At 44.0% G+C, this 25,559-nt stretch overlaps 1 protein-coding gene across 1 annotated transcript; it reads right to left on the bottom strand.

Moving 5' to 3' along the window:
* Positions 1 to 15,050: 15,050 nt before the first annotated feature.
* LOC139448246 (uncharacterized) lies at positions 15,051 to 18,257 on the bottom strand. Its single transcript, XM_071229771.1, has 7 exons — positions 18,253 to 18,257; positions 17,620 to 17,840; positions 17,220 to 17,271; positions 16,572 to 16,759; positions 16,276 to 16,466; positions 15,942 to 16,134; positions 15,051 to 15,150 (listed from the first exon to the last, which is right to left on the bottom strand). The coding sequence occupies exons 2-7, from the start codon at positions 17,831 to 17,833 to the stop codon at positions 15,065 to 15,067; spliced, it is 924 nt and encodes a 307-aa protein (XP_071085872.1). The 5' UTR covers positions 17,834 to 17,840; positions 18,253 to 18,257; the 3' UTR covers positions 15,051 to 15,064.
* Between the last annotated feature and the right edge of the window lie 7,302 nt (positions 18,258 to 25,559).

Raw genomic sequence — 25,559 nt, forward strand, 5'->3', positions numbered from 1 at the left:
TAATCCTTACAACCAAACACAAAATAGACTTCGTCATGATTCAATACAATCAAACAACACATCTTGTAAATTGGACAATTTTTTATTTCTTCGTGGGTCAAAAATAAAAAAATGATTATTTATTTCGCAGCACCATACCCATGCTCGTAGTAAATGTCTGAGATCGGCAACACTTGCCTCGCACATTGTCGTGAGAAAGCTGTTCAAACACAAACGTCTCACGCCAACATGTATGCAACTCCGAAACCGACATCCGTATATGAATTCCTGGTGGACAGGCGTGGACCAAGCAACCTTGTCGCCGCAGTTCGTTGTTCAATCCTGGCTGGTCTGAATATGTTTTTAAGGTTTATCAGCACCATATCCGTGCTCGTGTGTTTCACCAAAGTGGAAAACGTCTAAGACTTAGATTACTTCGCGCTTTCCTCACGGACGTGATATAACATAAATTCTTTTCAAAGGAACATTAAACTCACTCACTCACTCACTCACTCACTCACTCACTCACTCACTCATCCACCCCCAAAAAAACAACCCACTCACTCACTCACTCACTCACTCACTCACTCACTCACTCACTCACTCATCCTACCACCCACTCACTCACTCACTCACTCACCAACCAACCCACCCACTCACTCACTCACTCTATCAATTTTAGTGGCCGCATCTGACGAACCTGAACTCAAGCTCGGAGGACCTCAACACGAAGGAGGACAAGTACTTCAGCCATATGCTGGCCTACGACAATGGCGTGGACTACCAGGAACTACAGGGCGCGTACCGATTCTACTACACCCCGAGGGACGGCGACGTCGTCATGCCCGTGCCCACGTATCACGCCAAGGACGATGTTGTCAGCACCACCGACGCCTCCAGTGACGACTCCGCCAAGAGGAGATCCAACCGGAAATTCTGCGTTTTCGTCATCCTCCTTTTTCTTCTCGTCAGCATCATCATCAGCTCCATCGTCGTGTCAGTCATACGTGAGTGTACCTGTGTCGTCAGTTGTAACCCTGTTGTAATACATCCAAACTTTATTACGTTTTACATCAACATGCGTTGTCAAGAACTGACTATCTCTCCAAAGTAGACACAATTTATGGATAACAACTTTTTTAATACTGTAAATGTTATGTTATGCATAAATTGTGTCCACTTTGTCATCCGTCAACTTCTAAGTAATGCCTATCAAACAATATCACTCTATTGAAAGTTTAAGTGTCACTGATATATTTGCCAAATGGACGTTCGGTTAATTATTAATCAAATCTCTGACTGTGATGCCTGTATTTTTCAGTTACACAGAAGTCATCTGGTCCAATTGGTAAGTACAATAGTTGATTCGTATCTTGAAATTAAAATGAAGATATTTTTTAGAAATATACATATTGCAGAACGAAAACTTTTGCCAACAAGAACAAAAGCTTTTACAAACAGAATAACTTGGAATTAATAGCACCAGTGTGTCCCGAATCTACCACTTGGCGTACCGATTAGAGGTGCCTGTACACTCTGAATGAAGCCTCGCTACGTCAGCGCGCCCCATGCACACATGGATCTGTCCATAGTCCGAGAACTATGATATAACATCACAGTGTTGATGTTGCTGGGACCGTCACGTGAGTAAGGGAATGTTCTTGCTATCACGGCAGCTTGTAATAACCTATTCCGGGCGAGATAACCAGTGGTTGATATTATGAGCAACGTCTCACGCCTCCACTGGTCAGCCGATCATATTCACTTGCCTAACCGGGCCCCCACGACGGTAGATCCGTCGACCTGAAAGATATTACAATGTTTCGGTATATCGTAGTCGGACTTATTGAAGTTTCCGCTTATACTGCGTGGCCCTGCGGTATTCCCACGTTCTGACCCCTGACCTCCTACTTCCAGGGCGCGTGCAGACCAGTCTCCGAGTGACAAATAGGACATATACCCCGGAACTCGCCGACCCCGCAAGCCCTGAGTTCAAGGAGGCAGCCACCGAGTTCTGCAACCAGGTAACACGAATTGATTGAACCGAAAATATGGACGTTTCCAAAAAATGTAAGAATATCAATTTAAATAGTACGTTATCATACATATTGTAAACAGGCGACTAACTGGATCGGGTGGTCAGGCTCGCTGACTTGGTTGATGCATGTCATCACATCCCAATTGAGTGAGTGGATCGATGGTCATGACTGTCTGGTCCAGACTCAATTATTTACAGATCGCTATCATGTAGCTGGAATATTGCTGAGTGCGACGTTTAACAAACAAACACAACACTATTTAAGCTTCATAATTCCTATAACCGTGTAACATAACAGCGGCGCGCTCCTCTTTCAGCTGAAGGAGACGCTAGTCCTTGACGGCTCCCCATTGAAGGGCAAAGACTTTAGCTGTAATGTACTGGAGATAAGGTAATATCAACACCCAATGTGACTGTGCGCAAATCTCAATTTATGACACTATCAGTTAATGAATTAAGTTCCAACGCCTCTTTGCATATCATAAAGGAAATACCATTCTCCAAGGTAGATGGGAAGGGTATTGGGGTGGGATGGGGGTGTGGGGTGGGGTGTGGGGTGTGTGTGGTGTGTGTGTGTGTGTGTGTGTGTGTGTGTGTGTGTGTGTGTGTGTGTGTGTAGGGGGGGGGGGGGCACAGTGTTTTCATTCAGCATACCCAGTCTTCATATTTCTTTGTAAAATCCCGAGACATTATTATGTTTGTCAAGTCTTTTCTTGAACAAACTATTACTATTCAAAATTATCCCAGGCCAACACAAAATACCAGCATCTCATTACAAGTTAATTGTACACTTGACGCCTTTGCCTGATTAGAAATGCCAATCAAACAATTAGTCTTTTAATGTTGAGTTGAAGCCTCCCATGAACCTGGGAAAACTTTGTTAATACTTTCCGATTCTTTTCAGAAATGGCAGTTTAATCTTTATCTACGAGCTGGTAGTGCAAAGGAGCGGAGGCAACCTGGGAGAAACGTTCAATGACGTCTTGGCGCAGTTCATCATTGCCCAATCAAAAGATGGAAAAGTCGGAACGTTGAACGTCGACCCCGACAGGGAGTGTGGGGTATTAACTACGTCTTCAAGCGACGTAAAGGCTGATGCAGTATGTCCTCCAAAACCCAGTACCACATCATCGACTACATCAACGCCTCCATCATCAACCACAGTTCAGTCGTCCCCAGCTGTAGTTTCAGTTTCGATACAGGTGTCATCTACTTCGACAGAGCCTACGTCATCAGTTGCTGGGCAGTCTGTAATACAATCTACTACGCCAGTAACGTCTTCGTCGTCAGCCGTGACACAATCTTCAACAGCTAATGCCCAGTCGATATCTTCCCCAGTGCAAGCCTCAGCAACGTCGTCATTGCAGTCATCGTCCGCCGTGACACAATCTTCAACACCTGTTGCCCAGTCGACATCTGCCTCAGTCCAAGCCTCTGCAACGTCGACATTGCAGTCATCGTCGGCCGTGACGCAATCTTCAACACCTGTTGCCCAATCGACATCTGCCTCAGTGCAAGCCTCAGCAACGTCGTCATTGCAGTCATCGTCGGCCGTGACACAATCTTCAACACCTGTTGCCCAATCGACATCTGCCTCAGTGCAAGCCTCTGCAACGTCGTCCTTGCAGTCATCGTCGACTGTGACACAATCTTCAACACTTGTTGCCCAGTCGACATCTGCCTCAGTCCAAGCCTCTGCAACGTCGGCATTGCAGTCATCGTCGGCCGTGACACAATCTTCAACACCTGTTGCCCAGTCGACATCTGCCTCAGAGCAAGCCTCTGCAACGTCGTCATTGCAGTCATCGTCGGCTGTGACACAATCTTCAACACCTGTTGCCCAATCGACATCTGCCTCAGTCCAAGCCTCTGCAACGTCGGCATTGCAGTCATCGTCGGCCGTGACACAATCTTCAACACCTGTTGCCCAGTCGACATCTGCCTCAGAGCAAGCCTCTGCAACGTCGTCATTGCAGTCATCGTCGGCTGTGACAAAATCTTCAACACCTGTTGCCCAGTCGACATCTGACTCAGTCCAAGCCTCTGCAACGTCGACATTGCAGTCATCGTCGGCCGTGACGCAATCTTCAACACCTGTTGCCCAATCGACATCTGCCTCAGTGCAAGCCTCAGCAACGTCGTCATTGCAGTCATCATCGGCCGTGACACAATCTTCAACACCTGTTGCCCAATCGACATCTGCCTTACTCGAAGCCTCAGCAACGTCGTCCTTGCAGTCGTCGTCAGCCGTGACACAATCTTCAACACCTGTTGCCCAATCGACATCTGCCTCACTCGAAGCCTCCGCAACGTCGTCCTTGCAGTCATCGTCAGCCGTGACACAATCTTCAATACCTATTGCCCAGACGACATCTGTTTCAGTTCAAACCTCAGCAACGTCGTCATTGCAGTCATCGTCGGCCGTGACACAATCTTCAACACCTGTTGCCCAGTCGACATCTGCCTCAGAGCAAGCCTCTGCAACGTCGTCATTGCAGTCATCGTCGGCTGTGACACAATCTTCAACACCTGTTGCCCAATCGACATCTGCCTCAGTCCAAGCCTCAGCAACGTCGGCATTGCAGTCATCGTCGGCCGTGACACAATCTTCAACACCTGTTGCCCAGTCGACATCTGCCTCAGAGCAAGCCTCTGCAACGTCGTCATTGCAGTCATCGTCGGCTGTGACACAATCTTCAACACCTGTTGCCCAATCGACATCTGCCTCAGTCCAAGCCTCTGCAACGTCGGCATTGCAGTCATCGTCGGCCGTGACACAATCTTCAACACCTGTTGCCCAGTCGACATCTGCCTCAGAGCAAGCCTCTGCAACGTCGTCATTGCAGTCATCGTCGGCTGTGACACAATCTTCAACACCTGTTACCCAGTCGACATCTGCCTCAGTCCAAGCCTCTGCAACGTCGACATTGCAGTCATCGTCGGCCGTGACGCAATCTTCAACACCTGTTGCCCAATCGACATCTGCCTCAGTGCAAGCCTCAGCAACGTCGTCATTGCAGTCATCATCGGCTGTGACACAATCTTCAACACCTGTTGCCCAATCGACATCTGCCTTACTCGAAGCCTCAGCAACGTCGTCATTGCAGTCGTCGTCAGCCGTGACACAATCTTCAACACCTGTTGCCCAATCGACATCTGCCTCACTCGAAGCCTCCGCAACGTCGTCCTTGCAGTCATCGTCAGCCGTGACACAATCTTCAATACCTATTGCCCAGACGACATCTGTTTCAGTTCAAACCTCAGCAACGTCGTCATTGCAGTCATCGTCGGCCGTGACACAATCTTCAACACCTGTTGCCCAATCGACATCCGCCTCAGTCCAAGCCTCAGCAACGTCGTCCTTGCAGTCATCGTCGGCTGTGACACAATCTTCAACACCTGTTGCCCAGTCAACATCGGCAATAGTCCAGGCCTCAGCAACGTCGTCCTTGCAGTCATCGTCGGCTGTGACACATTCTTCAACACCTATTGCCCAGTCGACATCGGCTTCAGTGCAATCCTCAGCAACGTCGTCATTGCACGCGTCATCGGCCGTGACACAATCTTCAACACCTGTTGCCCAATCGACATCTGCCTCTGTCGAAGCCTCCGAAACGTCGTCAATGCAGTTATCATCAGCCGTGACACAATCTTCAACACCTGTTACCCAGTCGACATCTGCCTCAGAGCAAGCCTCAGCAACGTCGTCATTGCAGTCATCGTCGGCCGTGACACAATCTTCAACACCTGTTTCCCAGTCGACATCTGCCTCAGTGCAAGCCTCTGCAACGTCTTCATTGCAGTCATCGTCGGCCCTGACACAATCTGCAACACCTGTTGCCCAATCGACATCTGCCTCAGTCGAAGCCTCCGAAATGTCATCAATACAGTCATCGTCGGCTGTGACACAATCTTCAACACCTGTTGCCCAATCGACATCTGCCTCAGTCGAAGCCTCCGAAACGTCGTCATCGTCGGCCTTGACACAATCTTCAACACCTTTTGCCCAGTCGACATCTGCCTTAGTCCAGGCCTCAGAAACGTCGTCCTTGCAGTCATCGTCGGCTGTGACACAATCTTCAATACCTGTTGCCCAGTCGACATCGGCTTCAGTGCAGTCCTTAGCAACGTCTTCATTGCACGCGTCGTCGGTCTTGACACAATCTTCAACACCTGTTGCCCAGTCGACATCTGCCTCAGTCCTAGCCTCAGCAACGTCGTCATTGCAGTCATCGTCGGCCGTGACACAATCTTCAACACCTGTTGCCCAGTCGACATCTGCCTTAGGCCAAGCCTCCGCAACGTCGTCAATGCAGTCATCGTCGGCCGTGACACAATTTTCAACACCTGTTGCCCAGTTGACATCTGCCTCTGTCGAAGCCTCCGAAACGTCGTCAATGCAGTCATTGTCGGCTGTGACGCAATCTTCAACACCTGTTGCCCAATCGACATCTGCCTCAGTCGAAGCCTCCGAAACGTCGTCAATGCAGTCATCGTCGGCCGTGACACAATCTTCAACACCTGTTGCACAGTCAACATCTGTCTCAGTCCAATCGTCAGCAACGTCGTCCTTGCAGTCATCGTCGGCCGTGACACAATTTTCAACACCTGTTGCCCAATCGACATCGGCCTCAGAGCAAGCCTCAGCAACGTCGTCATTGCAGTCATCGTCGGCCGTGGCACAATCTTCAACTCCTGTTGCCCAATCGACATCGGCCTCAGAGCAAGCCTCAGCAACGTCGGCATTGCAGTCATCGTCGGCCGTGACACAATCTTCAACACCTGTTTCCCAGTCGACATCTGCCTCAGAGCAAGCCTCTGCAACGTCGTCATTGCAGTCATCATCAGCCGTGACACAATCTTCAACAGCTATTGCCCAGTCGACATCTGCCTCAGTCCAGTCGTCATCAACGTCGACATTGCAGTCATCGTCCGCCGTGACACAATCTTCAACACCTGTTGCCCAGTCGACACCGGCCTCAGTCGAAGCCTCTGCAACGTCGTCATTGCAGTCATCGTCGGCCTTGACACAATCTTCAACACCTGTTGCCCAATCGACATCTGCCTCAGTCCAAGCCTCTGCAACGTCGACATTGCAGTCTTCGTCGGCCGTGACACAATCTTCAACACCTGTTGTCCAGTCGACATCTGCCTCAGTCCAAGCCTCAGCAACGTCGTCCTTGCAGTCATCGTCGGCCGTGACACAATCTTCAACACCTGTTGCCCAATCGACATCTGCCTCAATCCAAGTCTCCGCAACGTCGTCCTTGCAGTCATCGTCGGCTGTGACACAATCTTCAACACCTGTTGCCCAGTCGACATCTGCCTCAGTCCAAGCCTCTGCAACGTCGTCATTACAATCATCGTCGGCTGTGACACAATCTTCCACACCTGTTACGCAGTCGACATCTGCCTCAGTACAAGCCTCAGCAACGTCGTCTTTGCAGTCATCGTCGGCCATGACACAATCTTCCACACCTGTTGCCCAGTCGACATCTGCCTCAGTCGAAGCCTCAGCAACGTCGTCCTTGCAGTCATCGTCGGCCGTGACCCAAACTTCAACACCTGTTGCCCAGTCGACATCTGCCTCAGTCGAAGCCTTAGCAACGTCGTCATTGCAAGCATCGTCGGCCGTGACACAATCTTCCACACCTGTAACCCAGTCGACATCTGCGTTAGTCGAAGCCTCAGCAACGTCTTTATTGCAGTCATCGTCGGCTGTGACACAATCTTCAACACCTGTTGCCCAGTTGACATCTGCCTCAGTCGAAGCCTTAGCAACGTCGTCATTGCAAGCATCGTCGGCCGTGACACAATCTTCCACACCTGTTACCCAGTCGACATCCGCCTCAGTCGAAGCCTCAGCAACGTCGTCATTGCAAACATCGTCGGCCGTGACACAATCTTTAACACCTGTTACCCAGTCGACATCGGCCTCAGTCGAAGCCTCAGCAACGTCGTCATTGCAAATATCGTCGGCCGTGACAGAATCTTCCACACCTGTTGCCCAGTCGACATCTGCGTCAGTCGAAGCCTCCGCAACGTCGTCATTGCAAATATCGTCCGCCGTGACACAATCTTCAATACCTGTTACCCAGTCGACATCTGCGTCAGCCGAAGCCTCATCAACGTCGTCATTGCAGTCCTCCTCGGCCGTGGCACAATATTCAACACTTTTTCAGTCGGCAACTCCTTCAGTACAATTATCCTCATCAGCATCACCCTCAATTCAATCAACGACCATCATGGAAAATTCTTCAATATCAATATCCCAGTCGATATCTAGTACAACACAACCAACACCGCCGCCCACAATACAACCAACACCGTCGTCCACAATGCAGATGTCATCGACTCCATAAATAATCTAACTGTACTTGATCAAGCTGCTACATTGCATCCTTCATCTCGGGACTAATGCCGTACAAGTGATGCTAACACCAGCCAGCGCAGGACTATCATGGCGAGTCGGCTTCATCGCTGTTTCCAGCTAAGTCATCATCTACATTACCCGTTGTTTAATCATCATCGGACAAATCTGCCCACAAGACATTGACCACAATGACGTCTCAAACTGCAAGAAACAAAAGGATTGCGTCTCAATCTGCTGGCAGTAGCATGTTACGAGCTTCTGTAGGACATTGCCTCTATCCCAAACTGCTTGTACCACAATGACTCACAGTGACTATTTCACACGCTGCTTGTACCACAGTGACTATTTCACACGCTGCTTGTACCACGATGACGCACAGTGACTATTCCACACGCTGCTTGTACCACGATGACGCACAGTGACTATTCCACACGCTGCTTGTACCACGATGACGCACAGTGACTATTCCACACGCTGCTTGTACCACGATGACGCACAGTGACTATTCCACACGCTGCTTGTACCACAATGACTCACAGTGACTATTCCACACGATGCTTGTACCACAATGACTCACAGTGACTATTCCACACGCTGCTTGTACCACGATGACTCACAGTGACTGTTCCACACGCTGCTTGTACCACGATGACGCACAGTGACTATTCCACACGCTGCTTGTACCACGATGACGCACAGTGACTATTCCACACGCTGCTTGTACCACGATGACGCACAGTGACTATTCCACACGCTGCTTGTACCACAATGACTCACAGTGACTATTCCACACGATGCTTGTACCACAATGACTCACAGTGACTATTCCACACGATGCTTGTACCACAATGACTCACAGTGACTATTCCACACGATGCTTGTACCACAATGACTCACAGTGACTATTCCACACGCTGCTTGTACCACGATGACTCACAGTGACTGTTCCACAGGCTGCTTGTACCACGATGACTCACAAAGATTATTTTACAAACTCCTATACCACAATGAGTCACAATGACTATTTCACCAACTGCTTGCAATACATTGACTTTGTTCCAAGTGGATAAACACATGGCACGACAGGTTTCGCCTACCACCGTTAACACCTCTGCGATGTTTATAAGATCATCCACGACATCACCAGTAGCAGCAACGCCATCAACAACGGAGTTAATGAGATGACAGGGGGACAGAAAGTTCGACTTAATGAGAATGGGTGTGTACAGCCCAGTGTCATCCTCTACTGCTCATCACGGACTATATGACGAAATGAGTCCCGTGTGACAACTCCGTCCATTGTGCCCTGACATGACAAGGATGCAGTGTACCACTGTGTGGTACAAGGAAGTGGAACTGAGGCTTACTCTTTCAGTTTCTAAAAGTGGTGATGGCAGAACTCTGGTCTTGATGCTTCGTGATTCGGCATCATATCGACATTCACTAGGACTCCTGTCACGAGGAACACCTTGCGCTACAAGTAATGCAATCGTCATTTTTATACAGAGATCTACAATAGACGTATCGCTACATTCAGGAGCCTATTTCATTATATGCATTGTACATTCATCAGTATTAGGTACATAATATATCATTGTCTTACTTACAGTATTCTGTATATTAGTGCGGTATTATTAGACTTACCCCAATTCACTACGTCACTTATTAAATAATAAATGTAATAGAAGATGTTTATATTCTTCAACCCATGTTGGGATATTTCAGAAATAAATGGCATTTGAATTTGGCACTCTTGGCAATAATAATGTACAGCGCCCAAAAGCCTGTCAAGCTACCACAAAGAGTTGTGTCCCCTACCACTGACTCGCCTGTTCGCTGGTTCGAACTTGGTTAGTGGTTTGTGTCCGTCTGTTTATTGTTGTTACATATTATAAATATGTAAATATGTATATTTCTATACAAAGATGCTACGTCACTATATATACATTATATTAATAAACTATATTATTATTACCATTGTCAACTTTGTTTTCGCTTAAATTGAACAGAGCAAATCTGTAAAAGGTATCCAATGTTTAAGGACCATGAGTCCATGAATGAGGTGAGTATTTCATCTACATAGAGGGGTGTCTGTGTGGGGAGTCAGACCACTGACACCACTATTTGGATGAAACCCCTTGCCATGGATATTGTGCTGAAAGATCACTAAGGAGCATCTCCAAAAGAATTATGGGATTGGAACACACGAATTGTCACGAAGTATGACGACAGAACGGATAAGTCATAGATGCGTAGATATATCCTGATACATGTACGTCTAACGCAAGACCCTCCGTGATATTGCTGGAATATTGCTAAAAGCTGCATAAACTCCTATTCACTTACTCAGATAAGGGTATACTAAGTTCATGTGTGACGCCCTCATGTGCAAATACAAAGACAATATACTGCGAACAATAAAGTGCCCTGACACTTGCTTCATGATGATGTCCTGATCTTTGCTACTTGAAGACGCCCTGAGAATCAAAGAATAACCAGTTTCCTAAAACAGAGTTTATGGGGCTTAACATTGATGACATTACATGAATGGATCACTGAAATCAGGGATAACAAAGGAAATTAGGAAACGAGTGCTGCTCAACTGATAGCATACGTCAGTTCTGGGAAGAAGTGAGTGACATGAGTGAGGTAGTGTGAAAACTGCATTTAAGGTCCTAGTATGGGATAGCATTGTGGATCAGCTGACAGGCGATAAGTGATACATAACGCTGCCTGATAGTTTATACATGCTGATACACTTCATACACAAAGATTCCCTGAGACTACACATTTGACATCGGCCTGGTACTTCATAATAACCGTGTCCTGGTGCTGCACCTGTAGATATAGAAGTAACCAGTAGCAAGAAAGAATCATACACTACACGTTTAGTGGTGCATATGCTATTTAGGTCACAGCTAGTTCATTTGACAGGACATCCTATACATGAACAAGAACAAGTGCTGCATATCAATGTCCTGTGTTATCATAACACGGACTCACGTAAGAGGGGAAGGTCATACAGGATTGATTGTTTCATTGTTGTGGTTATAACTTCAGAAACCGACCCTACAATATGTCACTGTTGTATCAAGAATCACAGACATCCTTATATTATCAGTTATTTCTTATGCGGTATTACAAGCGGCTTCGTTCTTCGGGGTGATGCTGTGGAAATGTTATTTTTATCACAAAAAATCTGAACCAATATTCGACCACGAAGCATGCATCTGAGGACAATGAGAATGAAAAGTATATCAAAATGATGGATTCTTGCGTTTTATGACCTGGCGCTTTTGCACTCAATATCTAATGACATATTTTTTCTCACAGCACTCCTCGAAATAAGGACTTTTGCATTTTGTGTGTAGATGTTTCTTTACAATTATATAAAACTTCACTATAAAAATCAGTCTTTAAACCCAGCGTACGAAAACCAGACACAGAATGAGCTTCACACAAACTGGTAACCTAAACCTTGCGTTTCCAACTGCTATCTCTATTTTCGTGAGTTGATTACTTATGACCCATTTCATATCTTCACAACGCCCTGTCACTCATACATGTCACGGACTTACAGTATAGATGACAGCGAAACAAATTAGCTTAACAGACAGTACTTTTAAGGGAAATATATAAAAAACAGTCCAACCATCCATCGCAATTTATGAATACTATTGATAACAAATCAGGTCATGTGCTGTGTTATCAGTAATGCTATCACTAAGCTTGTGATTGTCACTGCTCACCAACATGGCGGAGGTGTGTGTGAGGTTGTTGATATGCTCCAGCATCATGGTCTGGGCGCTAGGACAGACAATTCCCTCGGATGTAACAGACATAATTAAGGCTGAAGTAGAGGCAAGGGTCGCCTCCCAAATGAAGAAATTCCGAGATGATCTTCTGAGCACGACTCTGCCTGATATCATCCACAGTCAAGTTGAAGCTTCCTTGACGCGAATACTCGCAGAGCGGTCCAAGGAGGCTGGAGGTACCACACACATGATGTCACAGTTGCAGCATCTGAAGCAGGGCTTTCAACACATGAAACGACAGATGAAGTCACTGACCAGCCATAGGAAGACCGTCCAGAAACAACGGCAACATGGTCCAGTGCGGCTTCAAGAGCAAAGTGAAGCCGAGTTGTGTGTAACGGTCAATAAAACAGCTCGCCGTTTGGTAAGGTTAGCAGATAATGTGACCTCCATAAATGACCAATTTTCAGCTTTGAATCAACGATGCAATGCAGAATCTGTGGAACGACAACGACTGAAATCAACCTTCGATGGATTGCAAACGTCCATGAGGAGACATCGACAACAAATGTTCTCTCAAAACAATAAGATCAATGATATGCGAACTTTTTTGAGAAGTATGAACAGAACTCACTCCCTTGACATGATCAGGGCCACACAAGCTCACAAAGAATTGAACACTAAGTTTGATGCATTGGATAACAATTGCATGTGTCTCTCTGCTTCAACGTCATCCACAGCAACAGCTGCAACAACATCATCAACCACAACGCCATCCACTACATCATCTCACACTCTCAACTCGGATGAAAGGACGAGGATTCTAGTCGTCCATCACTTGTCGAAATCCCTACAACGTCCACGTCAGATTAACATTCAAAGAAATGAGATAGAGGAGTATCCTTTCCTGAATATATCCTATGTGTTGTCAGTAGCATACGAGCCTGTGTCGCAAAGAGTGTTGTTTTCAAGGTCTAAGCCAGAGGGTATTTTCTCTTCTGATCTGGACAAAGCAGGTGTCACAAGACTCCGAGGTTCCATCAGAGCAAGAGGATTGACTGTGGATGCAGGTCGACAAACGCTCTTTTTTTCAACATCACGACCAATACATGCAATTGGCCGGATGTCACCAAAGGGTGCAAACTTCAAGATCATAGTAACCTTGACAGCAACAGGTTTTTATTACCCTATAGGCATTGATGTAGATGACAAGCACAGAGTGATATACTTCTGTAAATACTATGAAGGTTTGTGGTCCGTCACATATGATGGACGGAATTTACACCGCATAAAGAAGGGAAGGAATGTCAATGCTGTTACCTTTGACACCACGAAGGATTTCCTGTATTTCAACATACGTGACAGGGTGATGCGGCGATCTCTCGTCAGTAGCGTCACCACTGAGGTTATGCAGGTCGATCACGAGGTGTCTGGCATGGTGTATTACAACAATAGCTTGTACACGAGTAGCTATTATGGTGGAGCAATTGATGTCATACATTTAAACACTAATGAACGTGTGACTTTGAAAAAGACAAAGAATAGAGCCAACGTGATATGCTTATTGCCATGAATGCATGAAAGGATTGACTGTGTTTTTCTTTCGGTTCATTATAAAAGTTTACACACCGTTTTTTTCCGATTCATACTTCAATGAACCGAAATGAATACACAGTCAATGCTTATAATTAAATTCAACAAAGAAAAAATGTTTTATCCACAATAGTTTAACCAAAAAACAGATTATATATCAAAGCAGACAAAAATGACAAGATTGATAAACATTCCAGGTGTAGGAATACATGATGTGGCGTGACATTAATCAGGTGATCATTTAATTTATGCACATGAACTATGTTGGGATCCCCCCACAATCCGCAGTAATAAAAGTAGTGCGCCTTGGTGGGCCTGGCTAAATTTTTACATTCATTGGGAAATGAATGCAATAACACGTGACCAATTCAGTTAATCAGAATGCAGGAATTTCCATGAACACAACGAAAATTTAATTATTCACAGTTTAACAGATACCCTGAATACATCTATAGCACTGTCTGACTATATTGGGGAAGTGGGTTTGTCAAAGTAACCTCTCAAAATGGTGTACATTGAATATGAATGTCCTCTCATGTATGTATAAATTGTTTGTTTAGCCATAGCTCAGAAATGTTTGATTGTACCTGATGACAATATAAATATCTGACCTATAAATCACAAGTAGCTGCGTTGACTGGCATTATTCTGTATTATCCCATCACAAATACCTTCGCTGACTGGCATTATTCTGTATTATCCCATCACAAATACCTTCGCTGACTGGCGTTATTCTGTATTATCCCATCACAAATACCTTCGCTGACTGGCATTATTCTGTATTATCCCATCACAAATACCTTCGCTGACTGGCATTATTCTGTATTATCCCATCACAAATACCTTCGCTGACTGGCGTTATTCTGTATTATCCCATCACAAATACCTTCGCTGACTGGCATTATTCTGTATTATCCCATCACAAATACCTTCGCTGACTGGCATTATTCTGTGTTATCCCATCAGAAATGCGTCTGATTGTAGTTGCTGAGTATTGAGACTTCTGTCAAGTTACGTATTGCTTCGAATTGGTTCATTTGGTTTAGTGAGGGCAAACCCTCTACTTAAAATCATACTGAGATAATCTCACTGATAACACGCTAATGTGACCTTTTTTAGTTTGGTGACGGCAAAAGTGAGTAGTACATTTGTCATTGGAAATAATCTTTTTCGGCAGGTTGAGTCTCAAATTCCAGGAACATAGTAGCACCCGTATACCTACATGATACTTAATCAATGTCTGTAAACGTTGCGTATTATACGGATATAAGACTAACACTTATATGAGAAAATATATTTATTTCCATGCGCCTGTCGTCATACAGTTTAGTTGGACGTGAGGGTCTTGACGGCATCCTTGCCGGTGTCAATGATCTTCTGGAGGGAAGGCTTCATGTTGCTCATGGTCTGGGCTGGAACAATATTAGAACTCATTTAGCCGAATCCATGTCATGTCAAGCGATCAGTGGGTTTGACAACATGAGCAAAAATTGGTTCCACGACGTGAAAGGGGAAAATCTTGTTTATGGATTATATTAATGTCACCAAATAGCAATTATTGATAGAGACAGTGGGATTCCATTCATAGCGGAACGTGCTTTGAATACAATACATCAATCCCTGAGGCAAGGGTGTAAACTTAAGTCCAGTTTCTATCCTTGCTGAATTAGGCCGGAATGTTTTGGTTAGATCGTCGCTCCACCAGTGGCTATTACGAGTTATGTCCCTTCTATGTCCTCCTATTGACCAATCAGATTCCACCTCTCATATCATTTGCATTTGTTTCAAAGAAAATAGCGGCGCCCAGGCAAGTTGGTCCTATCGATAATCAAGATTTATATTGTAATGAAATGGGACTTACTTCGCGAAGTGCATAAAACCACGTGAACACCTTGATTAAAAACATTTTAAAAAATGGGAAATATCTTTTGACGCTAAGTTGACAGTACATATGCTGGCAAACCTTGCAGGCGACCGAAATATGCACGCAGTTTACGAACCGGATGTTGATTTCGTTTCGTGATTTTGAATGGACTATGCACAGACTCGTTAGTCCAGCTCCATAATTTCAGCCTAGTTCGGCAAGGGTGGAATCTGCATTTTTACAGTAAGTCAACTCCATTGTCTCGGGAAGATGAATACAATAGTGTATCGAAGAAAAATGATTGAAAGTAATTGAAAATATAATCTGCAGTCCGCCTACTCATGATGTCGCCAGCAGCAGCGGAGAGAGCCTTCAGGGCATTCTGTCCGTGTCCGAGCAGTTCGGCGGCGCTGTCCTTCAGGGCCTGGACATGTCCGGAGAGTTGTGTGCTCAGTTGGTCAAGGGTAGGCTTGACAGCTCCGAACAAAGCAGTGGCGGTGGAGGACAGGGTGGAGCCCAGGGTGGCGACGTGCTGGGAAATCAAAACAACGTCATCATACACAGGATATCTATTGTCATATGTCCATCATATTGTCAAATTAAGTGTGATAGTTCGTGTAGCTTTTTACATCTTTCACCTTACCACTTTTTGCATTTAAATGACAATCTGTACCTGTTTGACGGCATCAACAACTGGTTTGAAGAGGGAGGCGAACTGCTGTCCCACAGAGGACAGGGTGTCGGTGAGGGCGGATCTCTTGTGGCTAACTTTGCTGATGAGACCTTCGGCAGCCTTGATAAGGAACTGTCCTGGGTTCTTGATCAGAGTCTCCACAAGAGAGTTCTGGAAGAGGCTGTGGAGGTCTACAAGGACAATAATTAATATTGTGTCAACGTGCCACTTTGTCCTGATAAGTGTGTAAATTAAAATGACGATTGCGTATCCTTTTTAAAGCCATGTGTACGTACCAACAACGCTCTTGATCTCAGAGAGGATCTTGTCGAGGGGCTCCTTGAGGAAGTCCATGCTGGAGATTCTCTGAGCGATGTCGGTGAGGGAGGTCATGGCGGAGTGGTACAGGGAGCCGAGGGTCTCAGACAGCTTGGCGACCACAGACTTTCCCTCCTGGACGAACTTGGTGACTCCACTCAGAAGACTGCAGATTGATACATAGTGTTGATAAGGAAGGACGTTGGACTTATGATATAAAGATATTATTCGGCGTTTCGGTGTATATAGAAGACTCTGACGCACGGGTGGCCCAGTCGTCTAAGGCGCCGCGATTCGCTGTGCAGAGTTGCGTCCCTCGGGCACGCCAGAAGCCTATGATTGTGGGTTCGAATCCCGGTTCGCCCCGAATATGTTTCTAGGTTTGTCAGCACCATACCCGTGCTCGTGGGTTTCACCGAAGTGGTAAACGTCTGAGACCTGCATCTCTTCGGTCTTTCCTCACACATTAAGCTGACACGCCGCAATATAACTCACTCACTCACTCACTCACTCACTCACTCAAGGTGGACTGTGACATTAATCTTACATGCAGTGATGTGACCACAATACTGCCCAGCTGAAAGTATCCAGCTAACCATTTGGAGATCAGTAAATGAAACACTTACTCGGTATCTCTGGTGGCTGGGGCACCAATGTGAGACAGGGATCCCAGGAGACCTGGAATCAGTGAAACCTCAGCGTGAGTGAGTGGAATGATAACAGAAACATACATATAAAAGTTTAAGAGATTTCAAGATGTACATTTAAACAGAACACATCATTTTCGTGCAGACTGCTTTATAATATGCTCCAGGTATCCTAGTATTTTTCTTCTATATGCAGTAGAGGTTGCAGAATAGTCTATAGGGTATGTGTTTGATAGTCACACCCAAGTCTGTGTTCTATTCCCCACATGGGTACAATATGAGAAGCCAATTTCTGGCTCTAACATATGACAACAATTCATTCCCTCCACAAATAGAGCTTGTTCAAGTGATTGTGCTTGCTGTACATATGTCTACATACTCTGGGCTCCAGTGGCCAACAGTTGTGATCCCGCAGTCTTCAGGTTGTCCACGAGTGAGCCAGCAACGGACTGCAGAGGAGTCTTCAGATCCTTGAAGAGGTTGGTGAAAACATCTCCGACGCTGCTTGCAACACCCTTGAGGGTATCAACAAAGCCAGTGGCATTGGCGCCAGACAGAAGGCAGGCAATAGCGACGAAGACGAGGACCTTCATGTTGAATCTAGTTCAGGAAAGGGCAGGGTATAACATGTGACGAGACGTGATTCTGTATAACACATTTTCTCATAAACCTCAACGATCTTCGAGTGGAGACAATGAAAGTAACTAAGAATTCGACCACGTGTTTCCGCCTTAAACAAAATGACAAAATTGCACTCAGAAGATCTGTTAGCACACATACATCAGTGAATTCAGACATGGCCTATTTCGTCATTATAATAGACCTGCGTTTGGGTTTGGCATCCACAGTAGGCCACTACCGGTATATCCACTGAAAAAGCCATTTCACATGGGATTGTAATGCTTGTGCTTAACATACAAAGCACAGGCGCACTTTCTTCAGAAACATTGGAATAAAAGCGACAAAAAAACAAACCTTTGCACAATCATAAGAATGTTAAGAAGATGCTTACCTGATTGGAACAAGTTCAGAATGGCTGACACTGGACAGGGGAGCCGCTTTTATACGCATAAACAGGTGGGGAGAGTGCCACCTTTCCTGGTCTTAACCCTTATCTTTGACCTTTAAACCGTGGCCAGCTGTATGGGTGCCGTTACTCGTCCATCGCGCCTCTTCTTATCATATATTTCCCATGACGTAAAGGTTTGTTTGTTCAGCAATATTCCAGCTACCATATTCGAAACCACACAATCCAGCGACTAACATCCTGAGTATCGATCTTCGCAACTGGGATGAAACCAAGCCAGCATCCCGTTATTCGCCTCTTACGACAGGCATGGTTTGCTGAAGACCAGTTCCTATTCACGAGGACAATGACATGATGTGCTCTAGTTAGTTCGTACGTTCTATGCGGGCGTTTCGTGCTGGTTTTAACGTGGATGTCAAATGCCTACAAGCAGAACATTTCAATACATGAATGTAATTTTCTTTATGTGAATATAGAAGTTATCTTTTTATTCGTAATAGGATGCAGGTGTGGTTCGTTGTGTTGCAGGGAACCTATTAAGGAACGTATTGGTGTATATTTTAAAGCTGACAATGTTGAACTTTAATAATTCCTTCTCATCTCTTCGTCTTTCATCATGACAACAATTTCAAGCACAATAGCATACCATTGACATATCAAACAAGATTTCAACAAAGTCACCTTTCACAGGTAGAGCTTCTCATTGCGACACGGTTGTGTGAACAGGATACACTGTTTCGTAGCATGCACTGTTGAGTGCATATTTTAGTCGCACCAATGCTTAAACTAAATGATCTTGCCTGCTTCTGTGGCCTGAGACATACATCATATGAAATACATGCGTATCTACCTGTTGCTAAGGACTATGTTATATCACCTTTGTAGCCCATGTCATGCATATGATAACATCGAAAAAGGTATTTTTGTTGATATATTCGTACGGACATATATCTGTGTGACGCGCAAACTCAATACATTTTGTATCCAATAGTTTCTTTTTAACAGTAATACATACACACGATAATATCATACAAATTTCATCAATGCCTAGATATGCTTTTTGATTACCTGTCAAAACAAAATAAAACTGGTCTTAAAAGGCAAAATAGTGGTTAACATTATATGAATGGATCACCGAAAATCAGTGACTCTCCAAGACACCCGTCACAAATACATGCAAAGGCAAGCACATTCTTCTCTTGAAGAAAATGGAATATATGTCAAAATAGGGAACTGCATTGTTGTAACTGATGCGTTAAATGTGGAAATGCCAACCACGTGTCTATCATAAAAGATTTTGAAAGCTCCACTGAGGCTCTGACTTTTGAGCAAGAGTCGTATGATGCTTCTTGGAATTTTCGTAGAAAGAGGACTCGATTGTATCTCAAAACGTGTGAAACAGACACGCCAAATGTTGTTGCTGCTTGAAAATTGCTCGACATTAAGGAACAGTTTACTATTTCAAGGTTGAGATCTTTCTTCTTGTCATACAGTCTTGTCCTACTGCACGTGGATATCAGCTGACACAATACAATAGTTCGTCATACTATCTCATTTTAACAAATACAGTGGAACAAAATAATGTTAGTATAACGGGACACATAAGAGAGGTTTTGATAATCACATTAAACTGTTGAAAAAATGCAATCAAACATCACTGCCTCCAAAAATATTGACAGAATCGAAACTGAATTGGAGGGATTTCACCACTTACTCTATAACGATCCCAAATAATGCTGCAGGAAAAGAAAAACATCGGAGATTTGTACGATAAAAAGAGAGATCCAGACGTTTGGGCAAGAAGCAAGAAGTAGCAAGAAAAGAATGGACCAATATCTTTACACACTTTTTAATTTTGTATTTTTGTAAAGAACCGTCTTTAGCTTGACAGAAATATTATACTTTATGGCTAAAATGTTCAAAGTGGTGACATTCCTTAATTGTTCAGATGATAGCTCTGTACGTATTCACTTTATACATTAAAATCTATTAAAGCTACTCTCCTTGAACTGAACGACAGTAACATAAATGGATGGACAATAAGGACAGCTCTTAAACAGATAGGTGAAGTCCTTATAAAGTACCCTCACCGATCAGATTAAAAAAAGTAAAAGTCTAAATACTAGAGATATCAACCAGTGTGTGTCATGTCAATCACAGAGTAGCTGGCACGTGTTGACAAGGGACATTTAGTTTAACAGTGGCCAGATAATGATTGTAACACTATCGAGGCATGCTGGTCGTCGCCATATGACAAAATACAGCAGATTGGTAGGACATGCTGGTCGACGCAATATGACAAAATACAGCAGATTGTTGGGCCATGCTGGTCGAAGCAATATGACAAAATACAGCAGATTGTTGGGGCATGCTGATTGTCGCAGTATGACAAAAAACAGCAGATTGTTGGGCCATGCTGGTCGACGCAATATGACAAAATACAGCAGATTAATGGGGCATGCTGGTCATCGCAATATGACAAACTACAGGAGATTGTTAGGCCATGCTGATCGGCGCAATATCACACAATACAGCAGATTGTTAGGGCATGCTGTTCGGCGCCATATGACGAAGTACAGTAGATTGTTAGGGCATGCTGGTCGACGCAATATGACAAAATACAGCAGATTGTTAGGGCATGCTGTTCGGCAATATGATAACCTGTCGCAGGTTGTTTGAAGGAATCTTTAAGATCAAAGGGAACTGCGTAGGAAGTGTAACGTTAGGCAATTCTAGAAACGCATTAAGTCAGATATTAATAACTCCGAGAGTGCTTCTAATTGTTCTTTTGAAGGGCATTTTGATAATTCATCAAATCCAGAAGATATTCTCTCTTTGAATGAGGGGCGGTCGGGTAGCCTAGTGGTTAAAACGTTGACATCATAGAGATCAATGCTACAGGAGGTGAGGTGACGTGAGGTGAAATGGGGTTTTGACGTCGCGTCCAAGATTATTGCACTTATATAGCCACGTGCATTCACACACATGTGTGTGTATGTGTTTGTGTGTGTGTGGGGGGGGGGTGTATACTGACTGACACGGTATACTGACTCTGAGCCGACCAGTTCTTGTTTAAGCCCCTAAATGCCGAGCGCCAGACATGGTAACAACAAGTACCATCTTTTAACGTCTTTTGGTATGACGCGGCCGGGGATATTGATCGAACCCGGACCTTCCGCTATCCGGGCGGACGCTCTACCACTAGACCACGGAGGCGGCCCGATGCTGCGGGAGGTATTGAAGAATAAATACTGCACTGAAGTAAGGCAATCATACCTGTTCTGGTTAAGAAACATAATTTAAACTGGATATTTTCCACCCGAACGGACAAAGGGAATAATTATATCAGTTCATTAAAAGATGGGACGTTTGTAGCTGACAATTAACCTTTAGCCTGTTGAATTGTTTTTACACTTCTTACCCCTGCCTGCTGGTTTAATTTTAGCATAAGGAGCTCTAAAGAGGGTGGGTGATTTCAAACAGTCAGTGCCTCATTAAACAAGGGCCAATTGAAGAAATATTTTGCACATTTATTCCTGATAGAAAACTACATAGTACTATATAAAAATATCACGATGTTTTCAATCATACCAAGGTTAAGACCAAAGCGAACACAAAATTTGTAAATTTTCATGAACTTACCTGAATTGCGTTATTGAAGGTGGTTTGCGTTTCATGCTAGGAACCTTTTTAAATCGTAACATTTGTGCAAATTGATTTCAATAATCATATCTCCGATATCTTAATTTTAATTGAGTAAAAATTTGGGGGGTTTTCATCGGCATATAACAGCGCGATGGTAAATGATGAACATTCATTTCAGTAAATTTATTATCTAAACGTAAAAAAGAAAAATAACTTAATATTCGAGGTCATCATGTCGGTTGCAGAAATACGAATATTCGGGTTAATCTGACGTGTCATGTTATAAAATTTGCAGGAAACAATTAGTGACTCATAAATATTCACTAATCCTAATCTTAAGCGTTTTGGTTGAATTTTTACGATATACAAAAATAAAAAACCCGTGTTGTGATGCTAGCAGACGTCCTAAAATCAAACATGGCTCGCTTCGCCCGACCTCCGAATAAGTTTTTGCTATTTCAATATCAACAATGTTTGCATTGCCTTTATAAATAAGCCTTGGCGAAAGGTGGCGATCTTTTCAATCGAAGAATGTTTTATTCGTCATTTTCCGACAGGGGTAGTCTTCTGATAATTTTCATACCAAAACAATTACAGTAAATTTTGAAATATTCCGCCTATCATCATACAGTAAAAAACATACGTCACTACATATTATCAGTAATCTCCACTAATATGAAATACAAATGTGACTTTGACGATATTAGTGGCGTAGTATTTAATCTGTTTGACCTTGCATGCTCCCGTGAACCGGAAACGGTAGACGATAAATCAACATGCCGCATGCAAGTTTCTCGATATCTTTTATTTGAACTTTTGTTGATATCTAAAAATCATCATTCAATGTTACGGTGAATATAAATGGACATGATTCATATTTCTGCGATGTACACGCTGATAAGTTTCACTATAATAAGTGTATCCAACGCAATACGTCTATGGATATTGTCGATCAGCAAGATCACCCTCTACAACAGGTGCGCGAAAATGGGCTTGACAAAACGTGTTTCAAAATGACATTCCTGCGTTGCTGAATATGATAAGATATATAAACTCTCTCAAAAAAGAAACGCATAACGAAAATGGTAATTTGATGCAGCAATGTTTTGGTACAGGGTGGGTGTTTCAAAAATATTTTTTGGTTTATGATTTCTCTGGTGTTTTTGTCTTAAAACGTCATATGCAAACGCATCACGCATGAAAAACCGGTATGTTAAAGCATGATTTTCGATAGACGCATTTAATGTCACAGAACACGTATTGTACGTGCAATACGCGTGAAACTCGGGGATCACATCGTTTCGTGGATGGGTATAATAGATCGATCTCCGTCTGTTTTCATTCACTTTATTTGGAAGTTTGTGAAGACTGCAAAATGCCAAGACTGAGCCGCGCCAATAGGTCTCCTGGAAACAGGACAATCTCAACTTACAGTTGCCCGTCGAATGAATGTTCATCAAAGCACGATTTCCCGTCTTTGGGAGAGATATCGGCAGCAGAACTCGGTGGAAGATGGACCTAGAAGTGGACGTCCTCGAGTCACCACTGCGGCGCAAGATAGGAACAGACTACGAGAGGCAGGTTTAAGAGCAAGAAGACCCTACTTTGGCCCCGTTATGCGTCAGCAGCATCGACGTTATCGCGTTCAATGGTGTACAAACGTTCAGGACTGGAATTTGGTGAATTGGCGTCGAATCTGGATCAGCGATGAATCGAGATTTCTGTTGGAACAACAGGATGGAAGAATGCGGGTGTACAGACGACGTCATGAACGTTTTGCCGACGCCTGTGTCCCCCAGGTGGCAGGGGCAGCGTGATGATGTGGGGAGCCGTATCCTACACTGGAAGAAGTGAGTTGGTGTTGATCCAAGGCAACCTGACAGCGCAACGTTACTGCGATCAAGTCCTTCGTCCACACCTCCTTCCCATTATCAACCGCCAGAGGGAGCTATTCCAGCAGGATAACGCCAGACCTCATATGGCACGTGTCACGAGGGCCTTCATCCAGAATGAGAACATCAATGTGCTGCCCTGACCCTTAAGATCACCAGACTTAAACCCGATAGAACATCTTTAGGGTGCCCTGGACAGACGGGTGCGACAGCGTAACCCACAGCCCAAGACACTCCAGCAACTAGCACATGCACTACAGGCAGAGTGGGCTACATTGCAGCAACATCAGATTCAGAGACTAATTCGTTCTATGCCGAGACGATGTCGCGCAGTTCTGGACGCCAATGGTGGTCATACGAGGTACTGACTTTAGCGCCATCAAACGTCAATGTGTGATTCATAAACTGACTTTTTCCGATGTCTTATTCAACAGTGATACCTTGACATTTCCTGTGTAAAATTTCGTCGAATTCCATTTGCTATTAACTTATCCACAGTGTATCAAAATAAAAAGAAATCTGTAGTTAAAGTTCTTATATGTGTTTCTTTTTTGAGAGAGTATATAAGCAATAAAATGCTACACACATATTTTCGGTGTTGGTTCCACATTACATTTTGAATAGTTTTCCTTTCATAATACATTCATGGATTCTAGCATGATTTTAGAACAATTTGACGAAGCATTTCTAAATTTATTCCAAAAATATAAAGACCGCCATGATTGCGTACAGATGATAGATTTGTAATTAGTTATTTATTTACAGCTGTTTAGAGGTTTTAAGATATTAAGTTATACTTATATATCTAGTAGTTATGTTTTCCACATTGATTGTATGTATTGACACTAAATATTGGTCAATGCATCAGCACAGTGTTACTGATGAAACTTCAATTATTATCTTTAGTTTAAAGATATTATAATTCTAAAAATATCATCTTTCACCCTGTATATGAATTATGTGTATAAGTAACTATCTGATGTCATCATTTAATTTTAGTACTCCATGAGTAGTGAATACATGGATCAGATCCTTAACATATACATATTAAACTCATATGGACAATAATCTTGTGCATTAAGTGGTTTGTTTCCAAATAAAACAATTCTAAAATATATCTGTAATAGGAATATCATGCAATAATTCCTTGTAACAATTCATGAAATTGGTGATTGTTTAAACACAAGACCCACGGTGGCACATAAACTGGTGAGATAGCCACATGTTTATAAGAAAATGTGATCTTTTGAAAAAGAAAAAGGGCATATTGACAATTCTTGCAGTTCTGTTCTGTTGGAAAAAAGTACATGGAAACATCCTACCTAATGCATGTATTTTTGTCTGGGTTCTCACAGATGAAATAATGTGTAATTAGTCTGGCAGGACTTTCCAGGTTTGTTACAGTATGCTCGGATGTCTGACAGTGAAAGTTATATTTTCGGGTGTCGTTATGTTATCCGCCTAAAGACATCCTAAGCAATATTATCTTAATGCATCATGGATCTTAAGAAGGGGTGTGTGTGGGGTGGGTGGGTGGGGTGGGGGGGGGGTGTTTGGGTTGGGGGGGGGTTAGCCTCGTGGTTAAAGCGTTCGCTAGTCACGCCGAATATCCGGGTTCGATTCCCCATATGGGTGCAATATATGAAGCCCATTCGTGGTGTCCCCGCCATGATATTGCTGGAATATTGCTACAAGCGGCGTGAACCAGCACTCACTCACTCACTCAAGATCCGGTAACAGCTCAACATTCTTCAG

Source organism: Haliotis cracherodii, unplaced genomic scaffold (genome assembly GCF_022045235.1).
Source record: "Haliotis cracherodii isolate W230 unplaced genomic scaffold, xgHalCrac1.p SCAF_7, whole genome shotgun sequence".
In the NCBI taxonomy this organism is placed as follows: domain Eukaryota; kingdom Metazoa; phylum Mollusca; class Gastropoda; order Lepetellida; family Haliotidae; genus Haliotis; species Haliotis cracherodii.